The 19,810-nt window shown below is 41.6% G+C and overlaps 1 protein-coding gene across 2 annotated transcripts; it reads left to right on the plus strand.

The window, feature by feature from the left end:
- The first annotated feature begins 193 nt into the window (after positions 1-193).
- Positions 194-16,552, plus strand: rilp (Rab interacting lysosomal protein). Of its 2 annotated transcripts, none has more exons than XM_063205591.1 (8): positions 194-976; positions 2,316-2,439; positions 3,985-4,106; positions 7,508-7,696; positions 8,377-8,516; positions 10,853-10,975; positions 12,843-12,944; positions 14,794-16,552. In XM_063205591.1, exons 1-8 carry the CDS (start codon positions 626-628, stop codon positions 14,927-14,929), a joined length of 1,287 nt encoding a protein of 428 aa, XP_063061661.1. In that variant the 5' UTR covers positions 194-625; the 3' UTR covers positions 14,930-16,552. The 2 variants fall into 2 exon arrangements, with proteins under 2 accessions (XP_063061661.1, XP_063061662.1); XM_063205592.1 differs by having other exon boundaries at positions 7,508-7,687.
- The last annotated feature ends 3,258 nt before the right edge of the window (positions 16,553-19,810 follow it).

A 19,810-nucleotide genomic window follows, 5' to 3' on the forward strand; every position in this document is an offset into this window, starting at 1 on the left:
CATACAACAACAACAAAAACATATCCCCCTGGGAAAAAATCAAATGTCAGTGCATTGTGTTTACTGGGCATCGTGGTCATTTGATGTGGAGTGAAGAATGACACGGTCAACTTGCTCTGATTCAGTGCCCCCTCCCTCCTCCTCCTCCTCCTCCTCCTATCCCTGGCCCAGTTATTTCTTCACGCTCGACAGAGCAAGCCAGTCCAGTTTCAAACACGTGCTGCAACAACCAACTCCTATTGCAGTGACCAGAAGAGGAGGGTAGTTCTTCATAGCCTATAGAGCAGGAAACCAAGCAGCAATAGAACAGCAAATCTTAACAGGTGTTGGGTTGATATCGTGGTCTCATATTACGCATGCATATGATTAACTGAGTTACGTCGTCTCGTCAATCAAGGAAGCGAAAGAACGTCTCATCCCGTGGAGTCCTACGGTGCCTTTTGGTGTACGGCTTTATCTCAAAAATCCTTAATTGTTGGCTTCTAACGGTTTTTACCGTTGTCTTGCCTTTTCTCGTGTTCGTTTGTGAATGGCTCGCACTGGTAACACGATGAGCTGGCGTGCTGTTTGACAGTTTGGCAGGGGCAAGTTTCGATTTCTGAACGTGGACAGCTCCGCCGTAGAAATGGAGAAGAACTGTGTAAGAATAATCGACCACAAACAAGAGAAGACAGGTGGCTGTCTGGAAAGGACATTTTCTACTCTCACTGTCGATGATGTGTATGAAATCGCCAAACTTATTGGATCAGAAGTAGAAAAACTCATCGATGGATATGGCAAAGAGAGCGCCGAGGGTCTTGTTCCTAAAATTGTTAAAGTATTGGAATTCCTGGAGAGCTTTGCAGCGCGAAATTACGCACATAAATGCCGAGAAGAGGAACTGTTAAAGGCCTTTGAGACACTACAAATTCAGCAGCAGAAAAGGCAACGTGGGAAAGACTGCGAGGAGAGCAACAACAACAACTCTGAAATGCGGGTAAGTGAAACTAGCATGGTGGCTAAGAGCTATCGTATTAATATTTGTGTAGATAGTCTTCTACGATGAGGAGTTCCATAAACTGTTCGTGTTGTTTATTGAGCGTTTTACCCTTGGGATTTACACCTGCATTCCACATTGAACAACACAGGGCAGTGTTAGTTTGTAACATGTTAACAAGCAAATGGAACGCAGTTGGTACACAATGTGCTACTCTACTCTCAATGGCTAAAACGCATAGCTTCCCACCGTCCTATTCCGCCTAATACACGTACAATAACGCCTTGTTTTGATAAATGCCATGTCTTCGAGGTGTATTGGTTGATTCTTATTCCAGTCCTGCATGTAAATCGTTTCCAGCTGGTATCTTTCCTGAACGTACAGTTCTGGGCAAGTGTCACGTTGAAACAATGTTTACTAGTTATGTAACAGGGTTGTGCAATGCTACATTGTAATATATGTGGGCAGATGCGCACATACTTTTTCTAATTTAATGGTTGCGTTTATGTATTCATTTTTGTCCGTTTGTAGAGTTGGTTGCACTAGAGATCATTGCAATGTAGGTCATGCGCCAAAGTTCTGTTGCAAAGTATTTGGATCAGTTTGATCCGCTCAGCCATGAAAGATTAACTGAAAGACTGCGCTTTATGACCTGCACGTGAAAGAAACTAGACTAGAACTAGTAATTCCATTCCTCGTGAGGAAATTCCCCTCACTAAATTGTCTTACAAATTGCCCCCTGTAGTTTGGTCAGTTTCGCACAAATGGAAAACAGATTTATCCCTGGTTGAAAAAAAAGTGGTGATATAGTGCATATATATTAAAAATGTTTCTCCTATTCAAATCTTTTTTTCATGTCTTGTATAAAGTGTAAAGTCTAGAAGCCATTGTCATCTCAATACTTTTGGATCACTAAATAACACTCTAGCAGAGAGAACTCAGCTTTGGCTGGTTGCATTGCCAAGGTGATGAGGGAAAACCAAGCTCCTGTCTGGCCCAACTTAAACATTGCATGGAGGTGTTTAAACAGCCCACCATTCTACCCGTCTCCCATGCCAATCCGCCTGCCTGTTTGTATGATGGAGCCAACAAATAGCCTACTATAGGAGCTTACAATGTCATTTCACTTCATTTGTTAATGTGTTTGGGTACAATATGATAGGCTACTTGTTTATCAGACATTATCCCAAGCAAGACAACATAAGTGGATGAAAATACAGTACCGGTATATCAAAATAAGTGGCTTCCCTCCTCCTCCTCATTATCCCAAGCAAGACAACACAATTGGACAAAAAAATACACTTCATGAAAATCTGTGTGTCCTGTGTCCCCACGTCAGGACTGGCAGCAGAAGGAGAAGAAGTGGCAGCGGCGTCTGGAGGAGGTGCAGGACCAGGTGACGCAGCTGCGGCAGGAGAACAAGGACCTGCAGGGACGCATCAAGTGCAGCAACACACAGGACGGTGCGGAGATGCAGCTAACACATCATATACCATATACCACCATCATATACCATTGTCATCATTTATTACCATGTAATACACCCACAACATCACAGGCATCAAGTGCAGCAACACGCAGGACGGTGCGGAGATGCAGCTTACCATACCATACACATATGACTGCGTCACCCTAACTCATTTAGTACCATGTAATACACCCACAACATCACAGGCATCAAGTGCAGCAACACGCAGGACGGTGCGGAGATGCAGCTAATATGTCACATACTGTAACTACTACTACTGCCATAGTTTACAGCTACCATGTTATACACCCAGAATATCAGATGCATCAAGTGTAGCAACACACAGGACGGTGCGGAGATGCAGCTTACCATACCATACACATATGACTGCGTCACCCTAACTCATTTAGTACCATGTAATACACCCACAACATCACAGGCATCAAGTGCAGCAACACGCAGGACGGTGCGGAGATGCTACTAACACATCATATAACTACCTTTCGATTAGTATGACTTCTTTTACCCTAACTCATCCTTTAGTATCATGTAATACACCCACATAACCACAGGCATCAAGTGTAGCAACACACAGGACAGTGTTCTCTGTGAATCACCGGGTCACTTGAGTCGTCTAAATCTACCCATTAGCAGTCAGGTACTCCAGCTCAAACTACATATAGGTATTCGTAACATTTTACTGTACATTTCCCTTTTTCTCACCAAATGGTCAAGTACATGGAATGTCCTGTACCATCAGTACCCATTGTTGAGGGGAAAACAAACCTCCACTTGGACTTTCTGTGACCGTCTTCATAGCCAAAGTCATAATGACTTTGGTTATTCGATCAGTGTGTTGTCCTTGTCCGCTGATCTCTGTTTGATATGAGTCACGACCCTAAAACAGAAACAGTTACCTCTGTCCTGAAATAATCCACTGCTCACATGGTTTTTGTGTTTTCTCGTCCGAGTAGTGGAGCATGGTAATTACATTAGAGCTGTTTTGGGAAAGCTTGACCCACATGTACCGTAGAACTATCTTGTCCTCTCTCTCTCTCTCTCTGGGAACTTTGCTAAATCGATTTACCACTACTACTACTACTAACAACTCTGCCTGGCCTTTTGTGGGAATTGTATTGGCCTAGCTCTAAATGATTATGCTCGCTGTCTGGAGTTGCCCTGTCCTACATTTATTCACCAGACACTCACTTTCATTAGGACAGCAGCTTAGCAACAAATGCTTTAATTTTAGTTTATTACCACTGTCGAGTTGTTTGTGTGTGTCCTGCTTCTCAGAAAGCATAAACATGGTTTACTGTATATTGAACTGTATCATGTGAATCTTAATTTGACTAAGCTATTCCTGGAAAAGTACAGTGTTGGGAAAGTACAGTGTTTTCTTGTATTCTCTCTCTCTCTCTCTCTCTCTCTCTCTCTCTCTCTCTCTCTCTCTCTCTCTCTCTCTCTCTGGTCTCGCCAGTCTTGCCGTGGTATTGACGGACTCTTGTGGCTATTTTGGTGTTCTGTGTTTGGTCTGTAGATCGTGTCCAGCGCCAGGAGCGGGAGGTGATGTTGAAACTGAAGGAGGTGGTGGACAAACAGAGGGATGAGATCCGGGCCAAGGCTCAGGCCATATCCTCTCAGTCCAAAGAAGTGGAAGCGGTAATTATGCATTACAGTCCTTTTTATTTTCTTTTACAAGTTCTCTCACACTTTTCTCACTCCCTCTTTCGTTTTCTCTCTTGCTCTCCCTTTCTTCCTCTCTCCGTCTCACCATTTGTTTTTCTGTCCTTCTCTTTCTCTACCTCTCCTACACATACGTCTTTCTTTCTCTCTCTCTCTCTCTCTCTCTCTCTCTCTCTCTCTCGCTCTCTCTCTCTCTCACTTTCTCACACATACAGTACATACAGACAGAAAGAGAGACATTCACAAATACACTGGTCTGGCAGCTTAATGTGTTCAATCCGTACTCTCCCTTTTATAGAGTGTGACACTGGTGGCATTTATACCTTCGCTAGGTGCAGCACAGCAGACGGCTACAAAGCCAATCCCATTACATTGCTGCTGCTGTTGCTGTGCCAACCAGGCCAATGCAGTGTGTTAACGTTCTACACAGATCGAGGGCTGTAAGCCCGGACATTAAAAAGCTCCATAAAATGAATATATTACAGAAGGATATTTGTGGTTGGTACAATATGGGCTTATTGAGTTTTCTTTTATGCGCCAGTAAAAAAGTCAGGCTGCTGGCCAGCCCTATAGGCTGACCTGTGACCTCAGAGTAGTATAATAGGTGTTATACATACACTGCTGGCAGAAGCAGTCCTGTCCAAAGGCCTCGTTCCCTGAGCCAGAGACAAAGGCACACCCAGACAGAACAAGCCTGAGAACACGTCTGAGCACAATCCACATTCCTCTCCCCCGCACAGCAGTAAAGCCTATTTATTACAATAAACACAGGTGCTTATAATGCGCCCCCGTGCACACCACTGTTCACATTAGAAAATACAGTGTTCAGTCAACACTCGGAGAGTCGATTTAACACAGTTTAGAGTGTGTTTGGTCCCATAGCACTTTCTAAGTGTTAGCACTGATTTTTTTACTGTGTGGTTGCCAGAGGTTGAGGTGACGGCCTAATTTCAGAAATAGGCTATCAGGCTAACAGTCTGTGTAATTGTCACATAAGTTTTGGCATTGCTCATTTTGTTATGGTTGCATGGTTACTGATGCTAGACTGAACTGGCATCATGGAATAAACACAGTCGTTGGCAAAGTAAAGGCATGCCAAACCTTCTTGAGCGCAAGTAGCTTTTTAAACCTTTACATGTGCCTGTCATTTCATGTAACAACATCCAACTGATTGGAACAAGAGATACAAGGCAAGGTTTATAATTCCGACAAAGGGCTTTTCATGCAAGAGCAAATAACAAGCACTGACATGCATCGACATTGTGTAGCATTATAATTAGCCTGTTAAGACCTCTATTGATAGGCGCTCTTGTGGTAAGGGTAGGGTTATATCGGGTTGTGGTGTTATGCTCAAGTGAAGAGAGTGCCAGTAGTGAAATTGCTGTTTTTGTGTTCAGTGCACAGGTGGTACATATACACAGACCAGTGGTATAGTCTATGTAGAACGCAGGTATACGCAGTATACCCACTTCAAATTTTCAGAGATTTCAGTATACCCACTTAAAATTGATTGATCCATTATTTAGAATAGCACAAATACAGACAGTATACCCACCTCAAAAAATGTTCAAATGTACAGTATACCCACCACCAAAAAAATTGACTACACCACTGACACAGACGGCAGTCTGGCGCTCTCTTCACTTGAGCATGACACCACAAACTGACATAATCCTACCCTTACCACAAGAGTGCCTATCAATAGAGGTCTTAACAGGCTACCAGTAATTATAATGCTACACAAAGATTGTTTGTATTGCAAGTTGTCTGAAATATGATGATGAGATCACATTTACTTAAATAAGTGATCAAATATGCAACAACGGGCTAAACAAAACAAATTGTATATATTTGTACTTTTTATTGATACTTAAACCACCAAAAGGTTGGCCCTCTTTATCGTTGCCTTTTTGCCCATACCTGGAATAGAATCACAACATCAGAAAACACCTAGAACTAGAGGCTGTTTTTCATTTTAAGTCATGATCTGTCATTGGATTTTGAAAGTAATACATGAAATGTTCTATTATGGAAAATCAGAGTTCCCTTGCTACCTCTCTTGCCTGCTGTTTAGAGAAATGGTGATATTCCATCCCTGTGTGTGTATCAATCAGAGGGCAGCTGCCTGTTATTTCTTCTCGACGGATAATTGTGTTTCAGCTGTTTCATGACTCTGTCTTGATGTACGTAATAATTAAGGTAGGCAGTGGTTACACTCTGTAAATATTTAGTTGAAGCGCTTTCGGGGAAAAACAGTGTGTACAAGGGTACAAAGTTCGGAGCATATGATGCAGGTTGTGGGAGTGATTTTTAACATTTTATTCTATGCCTAAAACCGCAAATCATGACAACAGAAATCCTGCCAGCAGCAGCTTTCATATACCTGTTACTCTCTGTCCACACTGAAGCTGTAAATGCTGTGTATTTCAGCAGTGCCATTAGTGTGTGTGTGTGTGTGTGTGTGTGTGTGTGTGTGTGTGTGTGTGTGTGTGTGTGTGTGTGTGTGTGTGTGTGTGTGTGTGTGTGTGTGTGTGTGTGTGTGTGTGTGTGTGTGTGTGTGAGAAAAGAAATACTGATCTCCAGTGAGAATATCAAGTCATTAGTCAGGCTTATCAAGTATAATCCAACATATTTCAAATACAAGCCTACTTAATTTTGGACTATGCACTACGGAATGGCTTGGTGAGTGCAGCGAAAGTTCAGGCTCTGGATTTTTTTGTATGGTCAACCCTGTGAAAGTGTTTTGACAGGGATATGTGTGACAGTTTAAAGATCCATACACAGCTTCTAGGTGCTGGTACATGCAGGAGTGTTCAATACTTCAAAGAAAGAAATTTACCACACACTTATTTTAATTTTTGCTCGATTATTCAGAGCGAACAACGCGTTTCGCCTCTGTGCGTCATCAGGTTCGCTCAGATGTGTGTGGTAAATTTCTTTCTTTTGAGTGGCATGTGTGCGTTTTGGTACGACAGATGAATGAGTGATTGGAGTGTCAGGCATTCAGACTAGTCAAACTTCATTTTTCTCCAAGGAAACAACAAACAAACAGGATAGAAAACTATGTGTTTTTTAATAGTGTTGTTTGTTTGAGTGTCCTAAGTTGATGATGAACTGATTTAACCCTTTTTGGAAACATTATTTTTGTGCTGCTTTTAGGTGAAAAAAGTGCTTTAAACTGCTGCAGGAGTAGTTGCATTGGTGCCAGGCGAATAGAGTGTGTGTGTGTGTGTGTGTGTGTGTGTGTGTGTGTGTGTGTGTGTGTGTGTGTGTGTGTGCGCGCGCGCAACAGTTGACTACAAGTAAACTTAAATTCTCTTCAGGTGATTGTGTGTTGTAACATTGATGTACATGCTGTATGTGTTTGTGTGCTGCAGTTGCAGGAGCAGCTGGATCGCTTCATGAAGATGAACGGCGAGCTGCGCCACAGGCAGAGCGTGATGCAGGCCCAGCTGAAGAGTGCTGTGGAGCGCAAGGCCGACAGCGAGGCAGACATGTGTGAGAAGCAGAAGGAGATCGAACGCCTCACACAGCAGCTGGAGAAGGCCAACGTCAATGTGCGTGGGGTAGGGCTGTGTGTGTCTGTCTGTCTGTATCTATGTCTTTGTGCCTGTGTGTGTGTGTGTGTGTGTGTGTGTGTGTGTGTGTGTGTGTGTGTGTGTGTGTGTGTGTGTGTGTGTGTGTGTGTGTGTGTGCGCGTGCGCGTGTGTGTGTTTCTGTATGAGTTATAAGCCTCTGTGTTCATTATTTGTGTGGTCCTGCGTGCTTTATGTGTGTGTGTGTGTGAGGTGAGGATTTCGATAAGGCCTAAATTATTTAAATTTGCAGAAATGTTTTCAGGATGGATCGTAAGCTGACGAACTGAGCACTGATTGTTTTTTGGCAATGATTCGTGGGGAATTAAGCTGCCTTTGACGCAGGTCTGTTAATATTAGAGCTGGGCTTAAAAGCTGAATGGGAACTTCCGCTTTCAGAATTCAATTCAATTTCCATGTGTTTAACGTGCAGCATTACCATGGACATGGCCCGAGAACACTATACATACGTAGCAATAATCCAGTATTAACATTCATGACGACATTATACAAAGTAAGGCATGTGCAGCCGCAATAAGAGTGACAAAGTAAATATTGTACCGAATACAATCATTTTATTCAACATTTTATTGAAATTACTTTATGTAATTGCAGTCCTCTTAGTGAGACTAAAATAAAAATCCTAAAAAAATCCCCCTCTCTTTTCACAGTGCCCCTTGTCCAATAATGACGCAAATGATCCCAACCGGCCATGTTTCACCAAACAGGAAGTGAGGGACATGATTTTTGAGAGGAATGAGCTGAAGGCCAATCTCTTCCTGGTTCAGGAGGAGCTGTCCTACTACCAGAGGTGAGAGCCAAGTGTTTGCCATCGCCCAGACTATGGATTCACACATAACATCAGTTGCCCAGGGTGGTCTACAGGATCTCGAACGAATTGCGTCTATAATCTAACGCAAACCAAAAACTGAAATTGCAACCCATTTACGACACATTCCCTTTGACACACATGCACAGTGGTCATGCAGCTGTCTGTGACAGGTTAGGTTTAGGGAAAGTTTTGGTCAGAGCACAAATTTAAAACTCAGAAACATGGCATTACTGACAGGTTAGGTTTAGGGATGGTTTTGGGAAGGGCACAGTTGTAAAACTCAGAAATATTGCATTACTGACGGGTTAGGTTTTGGGATGGTTTTAGGAAGGGCACAGCTAGACCAAACAGAAGCTACCTATGTGCTCTGGACTGCAGGGAAAGCGTCGGAATCCAGATGCAATCTTGGAAGTTGGTTTGCATGAGAAATTTGACACAAAATGTCACTCCACTCCAGCAACTAGGTCAGGTATCGCAGCTATAGTTCGTCAGTAGTACCAGGAAGTTTTATTTTGTCAACACGCCAATCAGGGTTGTGCGTGTTTGTGGAAAGCGGAGTTGTAACACAGTTAGCAGCTTGGATAATGAAATTGTGAAATTGCATTGCAAACAACAAAGTAGCCAACAGAGTTAGCGGCAGCCCAGGTCCGTTTGTGGTTCAGCAATTGCACAATGTGTAGCGAATGAATCTTAATGGCAAGGTCAGATGGCTTCCATGAAATTAAAGAAACAAAGACAAAACAGACTTAAAAGAAACTGATGTATTTGGTTATGTGAGAGTGGAGACTACGTATAATATAAAATGTACAAGCCACTTTTCTTGTTGTTCGAATTTGTTAAGATGCATAGACTTCCGGAGAGTTGTTGCACACAAGCCTTCAGTAGCACAGGTGCAGGTTTGAGGCAGAAAAAGTTCAGAAAACGCAACACACTGGTAACTGTTCTCTTCTTATTTCACCCTGAGTGTTTCGCTCTGTGCCTCTACAGGTGCGCTCTTTACCAACCCCCATTACCCAGGTGTATAAATAGGATCGCATGATAAGTCTTTCAGTCTGGATGTGACTGATGAAATTATGTTTGGACTTGTACATATTACTTTGCAAGTCATTTGCATGAAAAACATAGCCTAGTAAACCACCCGCTGGACGCCAACATTTTTCGTCTGCGAGTGGTCTAGTCTCGGATCGGTCGAACATTTTGAACACATTGCCCTGAGTCTGGCAGACCAATCACAACGCAGAGATTTATTTTGAATTTGTTTTGAATCAAAGCGTTTTTATCAAAGGGTTTTGAGAGAGTGACGACGAAGCTCGCAATGTTGGGAAAGCACATCAACAAGAAAGATCGTTGATTGGTCAGAGTGCCTGCCGATAGGCACAGGCACGGTTTGAAAAGCAGCAGGTTGTTCTCATCAACAATCTTCGGATGTGTCGTTCATCGGGGACAGACTAAATTACACATCCAGTCTCACATTTAGGCTGCTTTATCAGGCTATGAAAAGCATGTTTATGTTGGGATGCTTCTGTTCATTGCACAATTAAGACTCCTTAACCTGCATGGACTGATCCTATGATTATGCTGGACCCACTTAATGCACCTGTGGGAATGGGAGTTGGTAGAGACTAGACTACCTACAGACTGGTATTAGCTGATCATGTGATCATGTGGCATGGCCCCTTATTTATACACCTGGGTAATGGGGGTTGGTGAAGGGCGAATCTGAAGACACACTGCCTGGACAAAACTCGTTGTTTGCTCCAGGAAATAAGTGTGCTGTGTTTTCTGAACTTCTGTGTAAAGATGCATGCAGGTAGTATTTTCAGCAGCATTATGTGATGTTTGTGTACCTATTTGCCCATGTTTGTTTTAATTTACATAGAGATGCACGAACAGCTTTTTTTGGGCCGATCACCAATTACTGATCACCAAAATCATGATCTGCCGAATCCGATCACTGAAAGGATTGGAATCTTTCCTAGTTTTTTTTTTCTTTAAACAGACCATCAGTAATCTAACTATCTATATTGATGTTTTCTAAATTGAAGTAGGCTAATCATTATCACAATTTGCATAGGCCCATGTACTGTACGTATTTCAACTAGCTCCAGATGTACCCTTGCTGCAAACAAAAATGCTGTGTGAGGAATTTAATATTTCGCAATCTGCTTTTTGCCGATTGCCGATCATGGAACTTTTGCCAATATCTGCCTATCATGATCGGCAACTGATTGATCGGTGCATCTCTCTAGCTTTACATGTGTGTGCACACGCTTGTATCTATTTGTCTAACGGCCTTTTGTTGTTTCCGCGGCCAGGGAGATCCTGAATGATGAGCACTGTCCAGGCTTCCTGCTGGATGCAGTGCGCTCTGCCATCAAGAAGCAGAGGACGGTCATCAAGGCCAAAATGCTGGGCATCGCCGTGGAGGACTGCAGTAGGTGGGTCACCGCTCAAAGCACTGCTGCTCAGGGGTACATTTCTCGAAACCATAGTTGCTAACTACATTAGCTACTTTGTTGTTTTCCATGCAATTTCCCATTGGCAATTACCCAAGTTGCTAACTGGCTAACAACTATGCTTTCATGAAACACACCCCAGATGAGATGAGACGAGCTGAGGTCGGGAGAGAGAGAGAAAGAAAGGCTGCTCTTGTGGGGCCTCATTTATAAAACTTTGCGGAAGAAAAGATGGCGCACGCACGAATCTCAGGATGTGCGTGCGCAAGAAAATATTCAGATTTATAAAGCATGGCGCACGTTCCACGTCAATTTCCCTTTATAAATCCCAACTGACTCTGAAGTTGCGGCACATGTGCGCACCTGTGGACACACCCATAATTATCCATGAATATTCAGTGAAACGCCCAAAATGAATATTTATATCTGTGGACGGCGTGCAGAAAGCAGACGAGATAGCCTATTTACCACATGTGGAGCAAACAGTTTTATTAGATAGGCCTAGAGAACATTGGGCAATGTGGAGCAGTTAAGTTTGGGAAGTCGTACAAAAAACAAAATCCCTCGAATTGCAGCATGTGGATGGTTATGTTCGCAAAGGTCACGCTATACCAGAGGTTAAATAAAAAGGATGGCATGGACATGAACCTGCCAGGTCATGGACATGTAGTATTAATTAAGTTGTGAACAAGGGGAAAATGGCTGCGTCAAGGAAACAATGGCATGTCCCCATGTGAAATTCACCGGTAGAAAATCTATTCGCTGTCTCATCGCACCTCATATGCACCGGGTTTACCGCTGGTCACTGCGTGCAGCTGTCTGCTTTCACTTCAAAGCGGCGCCCCAACTGTCGATCGACACATCCACAGACAGCATGACATCTATGGACATTTTGTAGTCAGTATTTATTTAAAGTGTGTATTATAAACGTGCATTATCAGTCTATTAGGCCAGCTGTCTTAGAAATGCACACATCACCTGCACACCTACATTTGCTGACGAACCACATGAAAAAGAAATGGCATGCAACAAGAGAAACGAAGCTGTCCATCAGTATGGCACTTGGCTGTATGCTTGCCTGTATGCCGAATGGCTGAGAAAATCAACCATTATCTTTCTATTAGTAGCCTACAGCTGCACTTGGGAGCAGATGATTCTGCAACTGGCTGAAATGTCGGCGTAATTCCTTGCAGAGTCAGAACGCACAAACGATTATAGCCTACAGATACTGGAAAGGTCCATGAGTGATTAACATAATTTAGGGTATTTCCAATGTAATGTAGGCTACCCTAAATATAAAATTTTAAGCGTCGGTTACTTCCTTACAAAACATGCATGTGACTATGGATAGGCCTAGGCCAGGTAGGCCTACTAATTATTTTCCACCATTACAAAACAAACAACACACAACCGCGTTTTTCGTTGCGAACAGGATTAATGTTAAAGTGGCTATCGTGACACGTGAACTCAGATTTTTTTTCTCCCTACCAATTTCGGGTCGTTCTTCCAGCTGCCTCCCAAGGTCGCGCTTTCCGCATTTGGTCTTTTGTTTAGGGCGTACGCATGGGTCAAACTTTGCGTGGAGCTGCGCATGTTTACCGCCAAGTTCTTTTTCTATAAATACCAAACCTTGCAGTGAACTTAATGTGCGCAGTCTTTTGTGCGTACGCACCCGTTATAAATAAGGCCTGTGGTCTTTAATGGATGCACTGATTAGCTCGTAGTCTGCTGTTTTTACATCTCTTTCTTTCCTTTACTCTCTCTCTCCCTCTCTCTCTCTGTCTTTCTGCACGTACACATGGATTTACATGCTGTTTGTGTGTCTGTGTGTGTGTTTGTGTGTGTGCAGTGACGAGGATGACAAAGGCCCATTATTTGAGAGCAAGGATTCCTCAGACAATGACACAGATTGTACGGACAGCAGGCCTGCAGAGTCCCGCATCAGAAACTTGTAAGTATTTGAAAGGGCGCCGTTTTACGTGCACACTGACATTTTGTAGAGAACATCACTGGAAACAGCACTGGTATTCCATAATCTGTTTAGCAAGCAATACTGTCAAGCGAAAAACTATGTTCTCTATAAAAAAAAACTATGGAACGTTTAGTTCTTACACAGTTTTAACTTTTACATTGTCTTGTGACATTTTGCTTTTCAAAATGGATCAGAATGTTATGCCTCTTTTCCACTGCAGGTTTTCTGCTAGGCCTACAGCTCGACACAGCGCGACTCGGCTGCCACTTTTTTCTTTTCAAATAGCCACGACACAGCTCAATCGCATAGCAAAAAGTGACGGCCGAGTCGCGCTGTGTCGAGCTGTAGGCCTACCAGAAAACCTGCAGTGGAAAAGAGGCATTAGTCTGCTAAAGATGTTTAGATGTCTCCACCACTGACTTGGCTGAAGCACTGATGATGATTATGCTTTCTTTGACAGTTGGTAAATAACGACGCACTTGTCTACAGATTGGTAAATTCTGTAGTGCAATTAGTGGATACTGACCCAACCTTTAACAAGTTTAATCAAGTTGATCAATTTAACTTTTGTTAAGCGAATATGAGCATTTTACCCATAATCAGCCATTACAGTAGACATGCATCGTAACAAGTACATGATCCTAACAACTATAATCATGCTAAACATAATCATCATGCTTAATGTTACCATATTGTACAGTCTGAAGTGTACTACCATCATCAAATACACTAGATAGGGCTTCTGTAGCATCATATATCAAGTTAGCTGTTTTTCTTTATAACCAGGTTTATTCATAAAGAAATTAATTGCATATGGTTTATTTACTGCTGAGGGTGGAAATGAGTCCTTAAAGGGGTATGCCACTATTTTGAGGCTTAATACCATTAAAATCTTTGGCCGGGGTTTAGAAAGGTGGTGAAGTGTTTTATTTTTCGTGTTAGGCGTTGTCTTGCTTTGAGACAAGTTAAAAGAGGGGGTATGTAGCTAAGCTAGTGAAAGTCAATGGATCACTGTAGCATGTATGATCCATTGACTCTCACTAGCTTAGATATTTGCTCCCTCCTTAAAACAAGACAACGCCTAACATTAAAAATAGGACACTTTGTCACCTTTATTAAACCCAGGGCATTTTAACCGTATTCAGCCCCAAAATAGTGGCATACCCCTTTAAAACAGTTTTTTCATACTTCGAAATGATCTATTGTAGCTATTATTACTGATATAGCATCTCAACTATTACACACAAAGGATGTGTAGCAAGTTGTACAATAATTCTTTTGCATGTGCAGGAAAACTGTTCAACACACTCCCTGTTTTGTTTGTCTTTTCCCTTTCCTCTGGAACTAGCTGACCCAAAACTCAGCATTCCAGGGATGTGTTTCCCAAACACCATAGCTGCTAGCCCGTTGTCCACTTTGTTGCACCCAATAAAGTAGGCATTGTGGTTATCCAACTCAGGCAAGCGAACAAACATACAATTGGTGCAGTGTTAATGTTGTAGGTGAGAGTGTAGAGTATGTAGGTGTCCCTTGTTCATATACTGCTGTGTTAACCAAGGTTAATTCAGGAACCCACACAGTCTCAATACAATGCCACAGAGTCCCTGAATTATGATGTCTTGGGTCAGTGTCAAGTTCTGCATGACTTTCATATTATATTCCTTAAAAAAAAAACAATGTACGTAATGAATGTTGACAGTGTTAATCTCTCAGACCCCGAAAAAGAAAAAAGAAAACAGTTTAGTCGTCTTCCTGGCCATTATAATGTATGTTTGTTATCGCTTCTCTTTGTCCTCTCTCCCCTATCTCTCGTCTCTCTCCCATTAAGGTTCGGCTTCCTGACCCGCTCCGGGAGCTACAACAAGAGCCCCAGCCCAGTAAGGGCCAGCTCCACCTGGGAGATCATCAACCCAGACGACAAGGAGCCCGGAGACGACCCAGAGAACCGACCCTCACCCCCCTGAACACACACACACACGCACACATGCACACACACACACACACACACACACACACACACACACACACACACACACACACACACACACACACACACACACACACACACACACACACACACACACACACACAAACCTACCCCTACTCTCAATCTCTCCTCAGGTTTTAGGTATTCAGTGTTTCCGTCAGCATGAATCAACCAACTAGAAAGACTTCTATTGCACACTGTACATCCAGTATACAGTACATACACGATGGAGAAGTGCAGAGGGCTCTGTAAGGACAAGAAAGGACAAAAAATGCTCTTCAACCAATGCATGGTTGGGAAACCTTGTTTTGAAAGGTTATTTGCAACTGACTGGTGTTTTTCATTACTGCGGTTAACAGTATTTTCAGGGCTTGTAAGTCCTCTGAACTTCAAAGTGTTTGACAGTTGACGATTATGGCAGATGTGCTGAATATGTTCCCCACAATGTGTGTAGTATACACATATTTCCCTCTTAAACTCGTATCAAATTGTTTTTTAGCTATTTTTGTAGACATAGATATTTTGTTACATACTTTTTAACCAAAGATGCAAGTATTGAGAGCACAGATTCCCAATTGCAGGTATTCAAACTGATCACTAGGGGGTGCCAAAATAGCATTTCGCTCTCTTTGAGCACACATAAAGACATGGCTTTTTATTTGAAAAAAGAAAAAGTTTAAAATCTTAACCTAACATCAGTCTAAACTTTGGCAATCTTGCATTAACACATTTGAAACTATCCATATATATATTCTGTATATTGCTCAGTATGCACTTTGAGAAACCTTGAAACCAGAATGTAAAAGAGTGTTATTCAGTGTGCCCTGGCATTTTAACGAGACAGTATGCTCCCTCTTGTGTCGTATGTCATATTTGCAGTTTGGTGTTTTTTTCCCCCTGCGGTGCAACAAAATGTGTTTTTACTCTCTTACTGTACTGATGAGTATAACAAAACAGAAGGACTCCAGTTCCTCAGTGTGCCTAGCACAGACCACCATGAAATATTTTATTGAGTTTATCTTTTGTCAGTTTCAGTTTTCCAGCAGTTCATTTTATAAATATGGAGAAGGTGGGACTAAGGCTAATTTTATATCTAAAATATTATATAAAAAATGTGATCTTCTGTGTCTCTGTTAATGTGATCAGCAGGGCATTTTTCTCCTATATCCCAACCATTTCATTTTAAGTGTGTGTGTGTGTGTGTGTGCGTGCGTGCGTGCGAGCGAGCGAGTGAGCGAGCGAGAAGGAGTGTGTCTGCGCATGTCAGGGTGTGAGTGAATGTAAGGGTGTGTGTGTTTGTCTGTGAGGAAATGTGTGTTTCCTTTAAGGGGAAATAGGACCTAATGTGTGGCCCAAGACCTATATGATTAAGTGAAAAAGAAATGGCTACCAGCATCCCCACTCCTCCCTCAACCTTCGGTGAACACTATACTATACTGCATGTGTACACTGAAGTCTATTGCCGTACTGTACTCTACCTATCTCTTAGTGGAGATGTTATGTGCCAGCAAGGATATTAATCCTGTTTTGTAAGCATGTTGGTTTTGATGGGAAACTTTTGTGCAACAAAACCAAATAAATGAAGTGGATTTACACATTGGTTTGTTTTTTTTTAGCTGTTTTTGTGGAGTGTGTGTGTGTGTGTGTGTGTGTGTGTTTACATTCCGGGTTCAGAAATTAAACACTGCCAGATATATGCTCTACCCAATTCAACGAACCGCCTGATCCTAATGACCACACCACAAAGTCATTATTTTCTGAACCTGGGATGTACGCCCTTGCACTTCAGACATGGAGGGTGGAACTTGATCCAACAACGTTCCGATCAGAAGACCAACTCCCTAACTGGTCTGAGATATAGCTAGATCCATGGGGAGACAAACGATATTGAGAAAGTAAGATGTGCCTTTCATGTTCTCTCGGAAGTACATATCGAGTTGTCCAGTGGGAAATACCACATTGTGCTCTTCCCTTGTCAGCGTTTGGTAGATACCATAATTCCCAGAGCACATGAAGCCACCCAAATTCCCACCGGTCTTCCTTCTTTTTCACTGTCTTGGTTAGAGCAAAGTACAGTTTTTACTCTCGGAACCCTGCATGCCCCCCTGTTGTCATGCCTGATAACTACACGTAAACCTGATCAATAACGTTAGGTCACTGATTCTTGAGAAAGTGGCTAAAACAGGTTGTAATGTTGACAGAAAAAAACCTAAGTGAATTACAAAACAATATGGTATATCCTCATAGATTAAGGTCTTTGGCTTTTTAGAAATGCACAAGGCCAATCTCCCCATTTTGTATTTTTTTCAGAAATCAGGCTTTTCTCCGATCATACCATGTTTTTTGTCAACACCGTCAGGCACAATTAAAAGCAATTAAAATGGTATTCATTTGATTGCACATATATCTGACGTTTCTCATTATGTGTATTTTTAGGTTCACACATACCTTTAAATGTAAAAAAAATTCACTTTTGTTCTATTCTAATACTGTCTCATGAGTACTAATTTTAAAATATGTACCGTCATACTGTGCTTACTTTACGCCTAAATAGAACAAACATTTTTTTGTTATTTCACAAATATTCGTGTTGGCTTAAATTTGCTATTACTTCAATAATTCAACTACCGGTACTCCTAAGGAAAATTTGGTCAGCACATTCATTTAAAATATCCAAAACTCCTTACGGTGGTGACTTGAGAACTGACGGTGGTGACAGTAATCTGAGGGTGGTGAAAGAGGCCGAATTATTACTTACATTTAGCAAAATAAATAGCTCTCTCAAGGCAATTGCATCTTGCATAAACACTTTTTTTGTGAATGCACAGTATGTTTGTGTGTGCGTTTTTTCGGTCACTGAATCTTGAAAATTAGGCCAGAACAGGTTTTAAGTTGTTCAAATACAAAGTATAGAGGTGTATTGGTCTTGGCTGTGCAGTGAATGTATTGGCCAAGCTCCCCATGTTTTACATTATTCATAGAATAGGCTCTTTCTTGGTTTTGTCAACAGCGTCAGACAGAATTAGAAGTAAAAAAATAAGTTTACTGAATTTAAGTGAATTACTTTTACAATTCAACATAATTGTAGATACTTATTGGAAGCATATTCTTAAAACTTGTCAAAAACATGTAAAACACATGCTTTTTTGTGAACTACATCAGATGTCACCACCGTCATGTTTACTGTATTAAAGTGAATTACTTTAAGAGTTCAACATAATTGTAGATACTTATTGTAAGCATATTCTTAAAACTTGTCTAAAACACATGTTTTTTGTGAATTCCATCAGATGTCACCACCTTCAGGTTTTGTGACAAAAAACCCTCCAAATGCACCTCAGTGGAAGCTAGAGTATAATTTTGGATCACAATTATCACTAATATGTCTTGTAATGTTTCATTAACCAGCACAATGTAGTAAAATAGGAACAAGGTGATGAGCGGAACAAAATCTGACGGTGGTGACATCTGACGGTGTGAGACAAAAAAACAATCTTTTACATATTATGCATTGTTTGTTCACATTAGCCATTTCGTTTTCGCTCTGTTTCTTAGGTGCTTCATACCTTTTCTGAAAAAGTATATATTAATTAATATTACCGGTAATATATTATAATACTATTAAAACCTCCGACGGTGTTGACAGTTTATGGTTGGGACAGTACCAGTGTCCAAACAAATTAACAAATTGAGGGGAAAATAGTGAACTTAGAGAAGCTTTAGTGATGGTGAAGTATGCAGTAGAGCTTAAGGTTTGAATAGGGGTCCCCAGAAATGACAATGACCTTGTGCATGCCTGATTTTAATGTCTTTTTAAAAAAAATCTGACGGTGGTGACGAATATGTGTTACACATTTTGAGTGATCAGAAAATAATTGTAAATATTGTTTTACACTCACTATGTGCATATCTGTAGAACCACTTCAATAGGTTCTTCCACATCACGGTGATATTATTCAATTCCATCAGTGATTTTTTTTTAATTTTAAGTCAATTGAAATGATGATGATGATGTCTGCCCTTGAACAGCCATTTTTATAGGGTGTGGGCAGATTTGTAGCCATAAAAAGTAATAAAATTACACTTAAATATTTCAAACAACTCTGCATTTGTGTAACAGACCCCTTGGTCATTACCTGGATTCATTTTGTTGCTGAAATTTTAGTTGATTTTCAACAGAATTAGCATGTTTATTGCTGTTACATGTTTTTGCCAAACTTTCAAGAATCTGTGAGGTGTGTGTGTGTGTGTGTGTGTGTGTGTGTGTGTGTGTGTGTGTGTGTGTGTGTGTGTGTGTGTGTGTGTGTGTGTGTGTGTGTGTGTGTGTGTGTGTGTGTGTGTGTGTGTGTGTGTGTGTGTCAGGGCTTGACACTGGCACCTGCCAACTGGCCAAATGCTGATAAAACTTGTCTGTGGCTGGTAATAACTTCAGTGTCACTAGCCAAGTTGGCAGGTAGCTTATTCCTCGATATGACGTATCAGAGTAGCCTATATTCTGCTTGTGTATCAATTGTTTGCATTTGAGTTCAAGAAAATGCTCTGTTACTTACAGTAGTTATTTGTTTGATTTATTTCTATGTAGAAAGCTAATCTTCTAGTTTAGTTCCTCATCTTCTGAGGTTAGATGTACAGTACCATGATTAAAGAAAACATGATCACATTTGTGGCTTGTAGAATAGCTGAATGGCTAGTGAAAACCACTAGCCACAGTGAAAAGTGAAAATTGAGTGAAAAAGTTTAATGTCAAGCCCTGGTGTGTGTGTGTGTGTGTGTGTGTGTGTGTGTGTGTGTGTGTGTGTGTGTGTGTGTGTGTGTGTGTGTGTGTGTGTGTGTGTGTGTGTGTGTGTGTGTGTGTGTG

Source organism: Engraulis encrasicolus, chromosome 8, assembly GCF_034702125.1.
Source record: "Engraulis encrasicolus isolate BLACKSEA-1 chromosome 8, IST_EnEncr_1.0, whole genome shotgun sequence".
Classification (NCBI taxonomy): domain Eukaryota; kingdom Metazoa; phylum Chordata; class Actinopteri; order Clupeiformes; family Engraulidae; genus Engraulis; species Engraulis encrasicolus.

Bases quoted from the DNA above. Each gene is read 5' to 3' on its own strand.
- rilp (XM_063205591.1), top strand. From the start codon at position 626: ATGGAGAAGAACTGTGTAAGAATAATCGACCACAAACAAGAGAAGACA. The intron at 7,697-8,376 runs GTAGGGCTGTGT...CTCTTTTCACAG, and splicing joins CCAACGTCAATGTGCGTGGG to TGCCCCTTGTCCAATAATGA. The intron at 10,976-12,842 runs GTGGGTCACCGC...GTGTGTGTGCAG, and splicing joins GCCGTGGAGGACTGCAGTAG to TGACGAGGATGACAAAGGCC.